The 13,839-nt window shown below is 37.7% G+C and overlaps 1 protein-coding gene across 6 annotated transcripts in view; it reads right to left on the bottom strand.

Moving 5' to 3' along the window:
- Positions 1-7,255: 7,255 nt before the first annotated feature.
- The window catches only part of NYAP2 (neuronal tyrosine-phosphorylated phosphoinositide-3-kinase adaptor 2), a 234,010-nt gene continuing 227,426 nt past the window's right edge, over positions 7,256-13,839 (bottom strand). For 4 of the 6 annotated variants that reach the window (XM_060242215.1, XM_060242217.1, XM_060242213.1 and 1 more), the window contains one exon: positions 7,256-8,074. In XM_060242215.1, the coding sequence (XP_060098198.1) occupies positions 7,847-8,074 (228 nt within the window). In that variant the 3' untranslated portion in view covers positions 7,256-7,846. The remainder of the gene's footprint in view (positions 8,075-13,839) is intronic. The other 2 variants (XM_060242218.1, XM_060242219.1) reach the window with 1 other exon arrangement.

The raw sequence follows: 13,839 nt of genomic DNA, 5'->3' as shown, positions 1-13,839 counted from the left end.
GAACAAGCATAAGGCACTTTTTCCTATTGTAGAAGTTGGTGAAGAATTTATGAATGTAGAGAAGTGTGGTAAATATATGTACTATCAGTTGTTTTACACTGTTTTCATATATTTCCCCAGTTTATACACTGTGTTCCCTAATAGTCTTTTGTCAGTAATAGCAGCAGCAGCAATAGTAGTAAAAGCTCATTGGCAGCATCTATCACATTTTTATTCTGCCTTTCCTCCAAAAAGCTCATGAAGACTTATTTTATCTTCGGAACAGTCCAATGAGACAGGCTAGGCTGAGAGAAATGGTCTAGTTCAAGTTTACCCTCTGAGCTTCAAGGCAGATTGGGAGATCTGACTCATAGACCAAGTCTTTAGAGTTTTGGTGCATGAGAAAAAAATAAAGTGTTGGTTATATAAAGAAGCAAGGATCTTCTGGAGGGGAGTTGAGGGTTCTGTAGCTATCTCTATTGTTATTATTACTACTCTACCGGGGATGGTCCAGCTTGCACCCACAAAGGAGGTAGGATAGGAAGGAAGGAAAAAGAGCCAGATAGTCCCACACTTCATGTATCTTGTCTTGGTAACTCCCGCAACTATGCTGGTCCCAGGCATTCCACACTTGCCTCTGCTGAAATGGGTGCATCCATGTACAGCTTACCTAGGACTGAAGCCACCTTTCCTGGGCTGCATGTGGAGCTGCCATCCCAAATATGCTCTCAAGGGCATGGATGAAGTTTATCTTGAATAGTCAATATGTGGAAGCTATAAGTGTGTCAGCCACTTACTCTGAATGCATATCTGTCACATCTTGTCTTCTTGTGATATACTTCATGTTTTTCTTCTGTCTCTACAGACAGGAACTGTGGCACATCTATCTATGAAGCAAAATCAGTGTGAAATGGCAGCCATAAGGATTCAAGTTATTCAAGGTATTAGGATACTCCTTCTAATAGATGTGCACTGCTGTTTTATTGTCTAACCATTGAAGATAGACATTGATCAGAACCTTCTTCCCAAAGCACACAAAATCCACACAACAAGGGATGCTTTGGCCTATAACCCCCAGACCCCACCACCACCACTTCTTGCCCTGCCACTTGGCAAATCTTTTTTTGAACATATAAGGACTTTCAGAGACTTACTATGCCATGTCACTCTGCTGAGAGTTAAACATTCCTTTAAGCATACTCAAGTCATGAACATTATAGACATCCTCCATCAGTCTTTAACAGTTCATTCCTATTCCAGTTACTCCAGTCTAGGCTCACTGAAATCAATGGACTTTGAGGGCAGTAACTCTGCATAGGCTCCTATTACAGATCCTGTTGCTTGACTTCTCAAGGAGAATGAATAAACAGCTCGTGTTCATTGTATAGCATGCAATGATCCTCAGTTTTAGATGGCCTTCTCCTTTCCTACCTACCCAAAAATCTGTTGAGATTTTATTTATGGTCTTATTTTAACTTTTTCCAGACAAAACGTTTTGAATATTGACACCATTAATCAGCAATAAAAGGATGAATATTTAAACTATTGCTTTTATTATAGTTACACTGGCGCACAAATAAGCACTAAGTTATCGTAAAATATTGTTAATGCACTAAAGAAAGCAAAACTGATCTTCAAACAACATCTTATTACTTCCAAAGTATCAAAGTACATTTAATTACATCTTACCTAAAAAAACCCAAGTACAAAAGATGGAAAGAAATTAATACGTATTCATATTGTGTATATAGAAATGGCTAATATATGGTTAAAGTTATCTATCTATTCCATACATATTTCAGGCACATACCTGACATTTCTAATGAAATATGAAAAAAGCAATATGACATTCAGTTTTAAAATATTGGTAAACATATTACATTGGAATGAACATGTTATGGTTTCTTCTCATTTAAAAACCCTGTCGCTTAAAAATGCAGTGCCATTGGCCACTTTAAAAAAACATACTATTTAATACTGTCAGCTTTAATTTCTCTTTAAAAAGAGCAATAAAGTAAACATACATTTGCTAATATACGTAAACACATTTTTAGTGCAAGAATTAACAAGACCTGTGACTTTACTGTGCTTTCTTGAAATCACAGTGCACTTGACACAAAATTGCTACACTAGAATGTTTAACTTTAGAAATTTAAAGCAAAGTTAAGTGCATACCAAACGTTTTCATATATACAGTCGGTATAAGTGTGTGAGTGTATACGTGTGACCTGGATGTTATACAGATTGCATATTTAAATACAGCTTTGAATGAGTTCATGTTGCTAACTTTTATTATTCTCTTCCTGTTGAGATGCTAGAGAATATAGAAAATGTTTAAATAGCACTTGGTTGTCCTGGAGGCACACCACTTATCTGTGAGCAGCACCATCTCTTAAAATCAGGGACAGGCAACATAATCTTGAGGGAAGGGGTATTATTTTCTAGACAGTGGTCTAGGGCCCAGAATAAACTAACCCTCTGGTGAACTTTCAGCTTCTACAAATAAATGTTGGTGGTAAGAACACCACAGGTGAAAAGACAGTGAACTTGGATGGGGTGATACCTTCTGTTGGTGGAGGAAGTGGCTGTGCTTCCTGAAATATGCCCCTTTTGAGGCATTCTGAAGTTCTTTGCCTTCCCAGAATGCTCCTGAGATAGCAATGCAACCTTTAAAAAAGATTGTGCCATGGCACCCAAGTAAATCTATGTTAGAGACTGCATCAGGCATGTAAACTACCAAATGGTTAATATAGCATTAATAGTGCTGTCCTTAAACAGTGTTACACTCTTCTAAGTCCACTGAAGAACTGTACTGTAAATGTCACAATGCAGTTTTCATTCTTTCAGTTAAAAGTAAGAACATAAGAGAACATAAGAGAAGCCATGCTGGATCAGGCCAATGGCCCATCCAGTCCAATATTCTGTGTCACACAGTGGCCAAAAAAACAGTGGCCAAAAAGTAATGCACACTTGCAATGAAACAGGAATAGCAATAATAAAATGTTTGGTGTGTTTCAGCTGTGACTTCCTGTACCCTTCTGAATACTGCTCAATTTAGTCCCAGAAGTGTTATACTAATAGTTATATTGATCATGTACATTGTTGGTCTTATGCTGAAAATCAGCATTCCCCTTGAGGATTTTAGTGGACTGTTGCAGAAGTTGCAAGGTAAGATGGAATCGCATAGTTTAGCTGGAAAATGTGGACACAGAGAGGACCTGATAAATCCATGTTAGGCCTTTGTTACTGAATAATTCTTTATGGCTACAGCCTATGGTTCACCACTGATATTATTTACTCTGAAGTAGTCCCCTTGAAGATTTGTTCTCAAACTAAGGGTGTGAGGATTACTCCGTATGAAATACCTAAAAATGACTTACAATACAATCCTAAAGATAGTCACACTTCTCTAAATCCATTTACTTCAGTGTAATTAAAACAGTGTAACTCTGCTTAGGAATGCACTGTTAATTCCTTTACTAATAATGGCATCATGAAGTAAGATAAACTTTAGCTCCTATTACTGCAGTATTACTTGCCTTAACAAATCAGATCTATAATCCTATGCATTTGTTTTGGCTAATGTGCCTTTGGTGCTACCATAAAATCCATGCATTACCTTTTATGAACTTTCATCAACACTGCAGGTTATGTATCCTACTCTAAAGACTTCAGATCTTAGGGTAAGAATAATGATCAATAGGTAAATTTTCAGACAGTCCTATAGCTATGGTGGGGATCCCAGGGGGCCCGGCCCCATTACACATCAGTCAGGCCCCACAAGACTTTGCTAGAAATATTTTTTTCAATTATTGGGGAGCACTGAGGGGGCTCCAGCACCTGTCTGCCTGTGCCCACCACCAGATTCAGAGGGCAGCCCAACTATGTGGCCCTTCACAGCCTGTGGCACCCAGCCAGAGCAGGCAGAGCCCTTGAAGGGCCTAGGGTGGCACTTGGCAGGTGTTGGCAGTGGCACAAGGGAAGGATGCAGCCAAAGAGGGAGTTCTTGATCTGCCTGACTCCTGCTGCTCCACACCAGCTCAGGCAGTCCTGGTGGCTGAGATGGGCACCAGGCCCCACCAGGGATGTCACACCCCACCAGTTCCCCCAGGTCCTCCCCACTGAGAATTTACTGATTGTGGGCCTGTTTTCAGATATCTTGCTTTTTCTTACTTTGCTCTAAGAGTCTGTTGTCAATTCTTGTTTGGTTTCAATTACACTTTCTAAGGAGTATATAACATATCATCTAATTTTCATGATGTTGACAGTCATTGTAATTCAGTATTTTTTCCAAGAATCATGCTGAAATCACATTTGTTATTAAGAGATCTTGGTTAATGGATCATCAGCATTATTAACATAAAGAAAAAACCTTAACAATACAAGAAATTATAGCTTCCCCAAATGCTGTGGCACCTCAACAATTTATTTTAGGTGTGTTGATTTGGATGTACACACAGATCTCCTCCCTGTGCTAGTGATGCTCCATTCTCTTCTTTGTGGGGCCAGTGCTATGTTTGCACATACTTGCACTCTTCAGTAAAATGAAAGAAGCAGACTATACAATGTGCCTCAGGTATCTTTCAGAATACACAATGCCCTCAGGGCATGATTCTTCAAAAAAAAAAATCTCATTCAAGATGGCTGCTTCTCCTATTATATCTAAACCACATTGGTATACTTTTCTGAGTGACACCTATATATGAAAATGCAAGATTTATAGTGCCATACTTAACACAGTTAAACCCTTCTATGTCCACTGAAGACAATGCATTTAAGAAAGACTTAACTCTGCTTAGGATAGTGCTGTCTGTATGAAACTCATTCAGAGGACCTTATCCATAGGAGCTCTCTTTTATTATGCTGTCATTCTTACATTTGATTGATTAGACATTTAAAGGTTACAGTGATCTCAGCCTTTTGAATACTTTTAAAGAAACCCAACTTGCTACTGAGGATCCAGGTTGGAAATGCAATGTGTATAATTTTATTTTAGCAAGTAACATTAATTTAATTTGTACACTGTTTTCATTGGAGTGCATGGTAACACAAATAATCAGTCATGTAGCAAGTGGCACAGTTCTAGAACAGTGCTTGGATTACTGTTTCTTTTTTTTCTTTAAAAAAACCCATACCACCAAATTTCAAGCATCGTAAGATTTTGACAGACCTCCATCCAATTATCTATTTCAACATCTTTGTTGTTATGAATGAAATGGTGTTTTCTTTTGCATATACTGTTCAGAACTTAATTACTCTCAACATCCATGTCACTGCTTCTCTGACTTGGGCTGCTGAAGCAGTTGCACAGTAACAATGTGTGTGTGTGTGTTTAGAAAGCGCTGTCAAGTCTCAGCCAACTTATGGTGACCCCAGCAAGGGGCTTTCAACGTAAGTGAGAAACAGAGGTGGCTTGCCATTGCCTTCCTTTGCAAAGTCATCTATGGTGGTCTACCCATCCAAGTACTGATCCTGCTTAGCTTCTGAGATCTGATGCCATTGGGCTATACTATACCATTACATCCCTCATTAGCAACCTACTGAACTGCATACCCATTCCAGCTGTTGCAAATGCACAACATGTGATGATATGCACATGTACACATGTCTATATCTTTGTGTTGTTACTAAAAAACATAAATAACAATACTTAAATACCTACTAGACACACTTATAAACCCCCACACTTTTCTCTCTCTTTCTTATACAGAAATTGTCAATTTGGACATCAAAATATACATTAGTTATAAAATATTTAAAAACTTTATTTGTATTCCAGTCTGGAAAGAAACTACTATTGATAAAGTAATAATCAATTTTAGCAATATAGATTACAAAATAACCTACTAAAATTTTGCTTTATTTTTGGTCTTATTGATCAGCAAATACACAGGCGGCATTGCTGTCAATATCATTTGAAAAGAAAAGCCAATATGACAATAAGTTCAAACGACACATGTCTTTTTTTCTCTTCTCAGAGAATATAATAATTCTTAAAATGATTATTAGAAGAGGAACTTTTTCATGTTGCCAAACTTTTAGAAGCATAGATAAAAATTTAAATATACAAAATATATGTGATCACATGAACTCTATCGCAATATGGATTTTTTCCCCCTTCTTACCCTACACAGTGCCTTCTGAAAGATACATTAATTAACAGATCTCACCCTCATGTACAGCATATAAACCATCTCTTTCTCCTGTTAAAACCAAGAGGTCATAATTCTTTGGTCACGACATTATAGTCTAGTAAGATGGGTGTGATGTTACAGAGGACTATGACCCAATTACAGGATCAACCAGGAATATGACAATGGTTACTCGAGAGAAATGTGCTCTACAGACCCAATCCAAAGGATCAGACTTTCCAAGATGAAGTCTACCATTTCCATTGACTTTAGTGAGACTTTACACTAATTCATACTAACTTGACACAGGATACTTATTTATATATATATTATATATATTATAAAATTAATGTGAAACAACGTGAACAGATTTTGTTACCTTTACTTTCAGGGACCAAAGACAAATGAGAATAGCAATTACAGCTGCATTACCATGACTCTGACTTACTAAATGAATAACTTTATAATGGGATGTACAGTCTTTAGTCACAGTGAACCCTGGTCTCCGCAAATCATCTGAACAAAAGAAAGAAGAGTTTCCATCATTCAATAACCTTTCTGCAGCAAACTGAATGTACATTTTAGGCAATTTAACCCTACTAGCAACACTCAGTAAATATGCCTTGATCCAGCTGAATTAATCCCTTTGCTCAAGCCTGTTTCTCTGTCAGGCTGTACATTACTAATCCATTTGGTCAAGGGGTACTCCTCTGCCGACTTTGTATTTTGCTATACTGAGGCTGCAAACCAAAGAACACTTTCCTGGAAGCAAGACCAATTGAATAAAACAGGACTTACTTCCATGTAGACCTGCTTAGGCTTGCTCTGTAAAGTGCTAAGCAATTTTGTCAGCCCTAATAAATCTTTGTAGAAGCATCGGGGCAGTGTATCTATTTACCTTCTCCCCACTCCTTTCCCTCTGGCAGACAGGAATATTTATTGGAAACAACTCTGTACTGCCTTCCATCTAGGCATTTTGGATTAGGGCTTCCCCAGTACAGTCCATCAAACACTGTAGTAATTTCAGTGAGGTTTATACAGGAGGTCATCTAACAGCCATGCCTGGTAAACTGTACTGAGTTGCAGTTAATTAATACCATCTTCTAAAAGCAAATATACTTAAGCAGAACCATTGTGATAATGTGTTGGACCTCTAAAGGAATTGTATTTAAGCTGCATTGTTATGGTTCTCTCCACTTTTTGCCCCCCAAAATTACAGAAAATGAATCTAATGAATATGGGTACCTAACTTCTACATTCCTAGCACCAGTTGAATTTGAACATTTGTAGCATTAAAGCAAAAATGGACAACTACATGCTTTTGTAAGGGCACCAAATGTAGACAGGATGAGATAATTCTAAATAGTTTTAAAAAACAAAAACAAAACAGCATAAAGGTAACACACAGAAAACAGTTAAATAGCATGAGTAAAATGTTCATACAATTTTGCATTATATTTTTCAAGAGTGTCTTAACTCAGGATTCTTGTTGAGAAACTGGCAGAAATATTTACATCTCATTATTTTTCTGGAATCAACAGAATCCTTCCCAAATATGCATGCCTTCATTCAGTGGGAGATGAAGATTTTGCTTCAGATTGCTAGATGGATACTACTCCGCTTGCATCCTAGGTAGCTCTTCACCTGAAATTAGGTCCCAGCCACTGTTGTAATAGGAAGGAGTGTTAACAGCGCATGTTGCAGCCATGTGCAGAAGACAATCCTCCATGCTCCTATCATATTGCAGTATCCCAGAAAACAGTTTGTTGCTTGGAATATGGAGGAGGACTATACTTCTTGGTCCCCGTGTTTTTCTTCCAGCTTGGCAGGATGGGCATACTGTCCTGTTTACAAAGTCCTTTCTCAGATTTCTGGCGAGCCTTGATTTCCTTGCACAGGCAACGTTTTTTCTCAATCATTTCCAGCATTGTATGGTCTCCATGCAACCACTGCATACATGTTACCTATTAAAAAAGGCACAAGAATTTAACTACATATTAAGCTAGGTATTGGTCCCTTTTCAACATATTTCCATGACCAAGCCATTACTCCACTAAAATAAATAAATAAAAATAAAGGGCAAGTCTATTTACCGGATGTCCAATGAAGGTACATTTGCCTTAAAGTCTCCCATCAACCAATGAGTACAACTATTTGTTAAATGTGCCCAAGCCTGGTTCTAGAGCAACACTCTATCACAGGGTTGACATTGTTACTGGAATGAATCACTTTAGACTAGAGGTGGAAGTATCACTTGTTACCCATGTGGGGCCCCCCCAAAAAATCCTCCATATAATAAATCAGCATATCACAAACATGGCAAGGAGAAGTTTTCTATGTACAAGGGATTTTATGTAGGAGAGGCTGCAGTCCTGCAGTTCTCTCACTTGCAGTTTTAAGTGACACAAGGGGTGTGGGTTTTTTGGTTTTTTTAAACATATGATGAGCTGCCTCTTTAGGCCAGGTAACAAGAGACTTTGCAGCATTTTGGAAAGTGGATATAGGATATAGGAATAAAAATCTGGGTGTTGATGGACACCAAGAAAATATTTTGGGTTTTGCACTGGTAACAGAATGATATGGATGCCACTGTTCTTAAAATGGCACCTTTAATTTAATTCAATGCCATGGCCTATTATTTATTTAATTTCCACCTTTGCCCTTCATTGTGCCATGCTGGTTTGCTGTAAGTGCCATGCAATGATATGCTGTAAGCATGGGCAATATATTAAAAGGACTGGCAAAGCCATTTCACAGTAAACACCAGAACATTCAATGCTGGTCTTATAAATACCTTCATACAATGCACCTGCTAATACTAGAGTATTATGTCTACAAGTGAATGGTAATTCACATGATTGAATGTTGGATGCTCTGTGACATGGCAGTCATCTGATTCCACTATTATGAAGGAAATATAACTGTTGGCACACAATGAAGCATGCAACTTTTCTCACATGTCTGTTTTCAGGCCAAAAATGATTTAAACAGATGATGAAGCAATCAGGTGAGCCAGTCAAGGAATGTACAACTCCATCTGCTGAAAACCATAGCAAAATAAAGTCATCATAGGCAACAAGATGGCAGCATCCTAAGCCCATGTGAGCACTCATACCAAGTGATACTGAGCCATTGATTCCAATTGCAACCTCACTTCAAGAGGTGAGAATGCTGGCTGGAAGAACTAGGGCTTCCTTTGGGATGGCCACAACACTCTTCTTCCTGAAAGTGCAAAAAGCGCCCTGTTTTCTGTCCATTTGTAAGGGATCTAAGTCTTTCCTTTTGTGCTTAAGTGACTAAAACTTTTTTGGCTATTCCCTGTCTGAAGCTTAAACTTGTTATCATTGTTTACTGGATTTACTGTTGTGTTACCAACTGCTTGTACTATTAACTGATTGCAGGAAAATGCACTAGCAATGTTTTTGAATAAACACATCAAAGCCTCATTATTTTTCAAAGCTAATTACAGCTGGCTACAAATTTTGCTGTGAATAAAGGTGTTATGAGTGTTTTACAATAATAATGGATTTACTTATTCTTCAGAATTATTTACAGTATAATTTGTTAAAATATTCGTAAGTAATATAATAATTGTTAAGTCTACAACTGCAGTTGTGACAACGTATGTTTCATTCTCATTGTTACATTGAGTGGGTGTAACTGTTTATGTCGCTGTGAATAAACAATAAATGGAACACAGGATGCTCAGAACTGAAAAGTTGTGAGCACATAATAAGTCAGTGTGTTATTTTGCTATTTGCACCTGCACCTAAGAATGAAGACAGGTGATACCAAATGTACAAGTTAAAGCTAGGTTTTATTTATGGCTGATATACATTCATTACCATCTCCTTAACCTTTTAATGTGGATTACTGCTAACAGAAAACCTACAATGGCGAACTTTCACTCTCCCGACCCACACCACACCTGGCAAGTGGGGGCTTTGCTGGCCAGATGATCAGTTTTGAATTGGCACTGCATCACATATAATTTCAGGCTGAAGCCATGCTTAAGACACTGCTGGACATAGAATGTCTACTATCATTTTGGATTGGCATATGCATGTTGTTTTATTTAGGACGTAGTTATTGTTCCTAATTTTGTTGGGGGGGGGTTGTTTCCCCCCATTTTTTTTTTAAAAAAATCATATTCTTCTGCAAATCTGGAAGGGTTACCCCAGTTTTGTAATATATATACCCTAACCTTCTAGGTCCTTTGTCACTAGGAGACCATAGCCTCAGTTTTGAGAGCCCCGGCTTCTGGTGTCATCTGGCTGGGCTGTTTGCCTCCTTTTTCTGGAATTATTTCTTTAGCAGTATTGGCCCTGCCCTACCTCCCTGCCACAGCTGCAGCTTCTTTAGAATTTCAGGATGTGTCCTGGATCAAGCAAAAGTCCCATATTATGAGCAAAGCTCTGATCTTCAGTTACACTTTCTACAAAGACTGATACTGGTTTTCTTCTGTTTGGGGTGTGGCCTCCCCCCCATTGCTGTTAGCAGCATTCAGGAAGTTCTACTAAGCTTTTCCTCTGCAGCAGTTATGCAATTGCAGCTGATTGAGATATGGATGCAATAGAAGTCCTCCAGATTTGTGTACATTCATATGAAGTCACATGCAAGGAAATCACTATGGCATATATTTAAAAATGAGAAAATATTTTAAGACTATGCTTTAATTACTTGGTTACTGGTAGCAGGGCCTTCTCAACTGTGGTACCTCAGCCTTGGAATAAGGGCAACTGTGCTGCTTTCCTTTGGGTGCTGGATCAGAATGATTTTATTTTCTCATCTTTTCCCTGACTCTTTTTTTCTGCTGCTGTTTTCAGTTATCATTATCACTCTTATTAGTAATTGTTTCACTGACTTTATTGCCGTATTTTACAAAGTGTGCAAATTGTTCTTCTTAAAGTTATATTAATGTGTGCTGCCTTAAGCGATTCATTTGGGAAGGCAAGATATAAATATATCCCCATCAGTTAATATCTTCTTCCAAAGTGTGACCCCCACCTCCAGAGGTGAGGCAGTGGTGAGTCTGGTTACCATCATCAGTGGTGGCATCTCACCTTTGAAGTGTGCTCCAGAGTGCAACTTTTGAGTTTTGTAAACATAGTGAATTATGGAAATTTCAGATACCAGAACCTTACTAAGATATAACCAAATTGCCATGGAATTTATAAATCACACATAGTCAGATCTAGAGATGTCATTGTATTGGCTGAGATTATTTTCATGGTATATGAAAGAAAGAAATATGTTCAGGCATTGTATTTCTTTTTTTAGGGTGGTGTTTTTGTATTTTTATGAGCATGTGTATGCATATGTGCAAGTGTGGGTATGTGTGCACCTGGAAGTCATGGCAACCTTTGGTGACTGACCCCTAATGGAGGATATTCAGAGAGGTGATTGAATGAAGCCTGCCCCTGCTTCAGGGCTCAGGTATTCCTTGGAAGTTGCCAGAGTCAACCCTACTTAGCTTCCAAAATCTGACAAGATTGGGCTTGCCTGGGCTATCCAGGTCAGGGTTGGCATTGTATTCCTAATAATATTCAAACCAAAGATCTGAGATGATAAATGTTTTCTCAAAACACTTTCCAATTCGCATTTGAACTAATAAGCAGGTGTTTTTACTTGTAAGGGAAGTCTTCTGAGAAAGTGAAGTTACTCATAAAAGTGATGGTGAAGTAGAATTCAGAATCTTTTCAGAACTGGATCACAAGACATCCTTCTCTTTTACTGCCTTTAAGAAATGAAAGGACTACACTCTCCTTTGATACTTTCAGTTTTTTATAATTTTATGGTCACCCAGATCTCCTTGACCCAGCTTTTGGATAAACAAAACTGGAATCCTATGCACATTTATCTTGGGTAAGTCTCATTGAATAAGATGGAGCTAAGAAAATATGCATAGGACTGCACAGTAAGCCCTTCATGCATTTTTAAGTAATAAGTAAAACAAAACCCATGAGAGAGTGGGAAGGAATAATTCCTGATTCTTTGAAAGAAACTGTCCTTTCCCATGTTAAGCAATGATTTATATTAACAGAAAATTTTATATTTGAGCACTTATCCCCAAATATTCTTACGCTCACAAAAGATAGGGAATTCTTGTACTGTTTGGGATGGTAATATTGTATTATGAATAAGCACTACACAATTTGCTTCTGTTCTGAGGGAAAATGGTTGACAGTAAAAAAAAAAACCCAAACAAACAAACAAACCAAAAACCCCATTTCAGTAAATGAAAACAAACTTTTTTAAAAAGGTCAGGCATTTTGCTTTCATCTAGTTAGTAGAATACTGAATCAATTAATTAACTTACTTCTGAATGAATTAATTTATTAATCAAATATATCATACCGTCAGGCCTCAGATTCAGTGGCAGCTCACAGGAGCACAGCTCCTGAACCTTTCTGAGAGTTCCACCTCCTCCTTCTGAGAGTTCCACCTCCTTGTCCATTGAATAGTATGTGCAGCTTCATAACAATCCCTGGATGAGCTCCACCACCTATTTTTCTACAAAATGACCACTGCATACCGTACCACTGAGCTGATTATTTATCTGTAATGCAGCTATTTAATAAAAAAATTAAATGACTGAATAACAGATAAATCATGATAGTTTGGAAATCTAAATGAAATGCATTTCCTTAATCAACAAATTAACACAACCTTTCTCCATCAATGTAATCAACATCCAGCACCATTTCCAAGGAAATGTCTCAAATTCAATTCCATCATTTTAATCTGTAATTAATCAATTATGTTCACTGATTAACTGATTAAAACGTTCACCCTCAACCAGACATTTATTGTACATTAGATTCAATGAAATATGACTCCCATTGGAGGCCATCATAGCAGCATTTCAGCACATGCTCTTTTTAAACATCTCTTTTCAGCACTGAAAGAATTAAACAAGAAACAAATGGTATTAACACTGTCCATTAAATGCTCTTAGTGGTTAGTCAGCACACCAACACAACTGAAAAAATATGGAAACACCTTGAAACCATATCAAACAAATGCATTTTAACAAAAAGTGATCAAAAATGTTGAGATAAATGTGGAGATAAAATGTGGAGATATATGTGTGTGTGTGTGTGTGAGATAAATGTGTGTGTGTGAGAGATAAATGTGGAGATAAATGTGGAGATATGTGTGTGTGTGTGTGTGTGTGTATAAAACACATGAAAAAGCCTGCTAGTTATAGTTCTATTTCTGCTGCAGATTCTCATGCAATAAATTTATAGTGCCATTGTATGCAAAATTATACATTTCCAAGCTCAATGATATAATTCTGCTTAGGATGGCAGTATTTGGTACCATCCTACACAGAGGTTGCATCATATACCTTCCCCATAGTAAACCCCCATTGAATCAAAAGGGACTTACTTCTGAGTACAGCAGCTTAGGTTTGCTCCCACAGTTACTTGGATTTAAGACTGGAGTAACTCATAATAGGATTGCATCATTAGAGTCTCAGTACATAACTGGCTGGATCCAAATCTTCCAAGAACAAATGCTTGTATGAGACTGCAAGACTTTTACAAACTCTTTCTTCTTGCTGCCACATACTGTAAGATCTTTTTAACTTTGTGCCATTTAAAACAAATTATCATCACACTAAGGATTCCTTTGCAAAATTTTCTTAATGGCCTACTGGAATAGGGCAACTGATACTCTAAAACTAATACTCTGTGCCTCTTTGTTGATATGGTAGCATTTGAAG

This window comes from Heteronotia binoei, chromosome 6 (assembly GCF_032191835.1).
Source record: "Heteronotia binoei isolate CCM8104 ecotype False Entrance Well chromosome 6, APGP_CSIRO_Hbin_v1, whole genome shotgun sequence".
Classification (NCBI taxonomy): Eukaryota; Metazoa; Chordata; class Lepidosauria; order Squamata; family Gekkonidae; genus Heteronotia; species Heteronotia binoei.
Note: the sequence above shows the minus strand (reverse complement) of the source record. Positions and strands in the feature narration are given on the sequence as shown.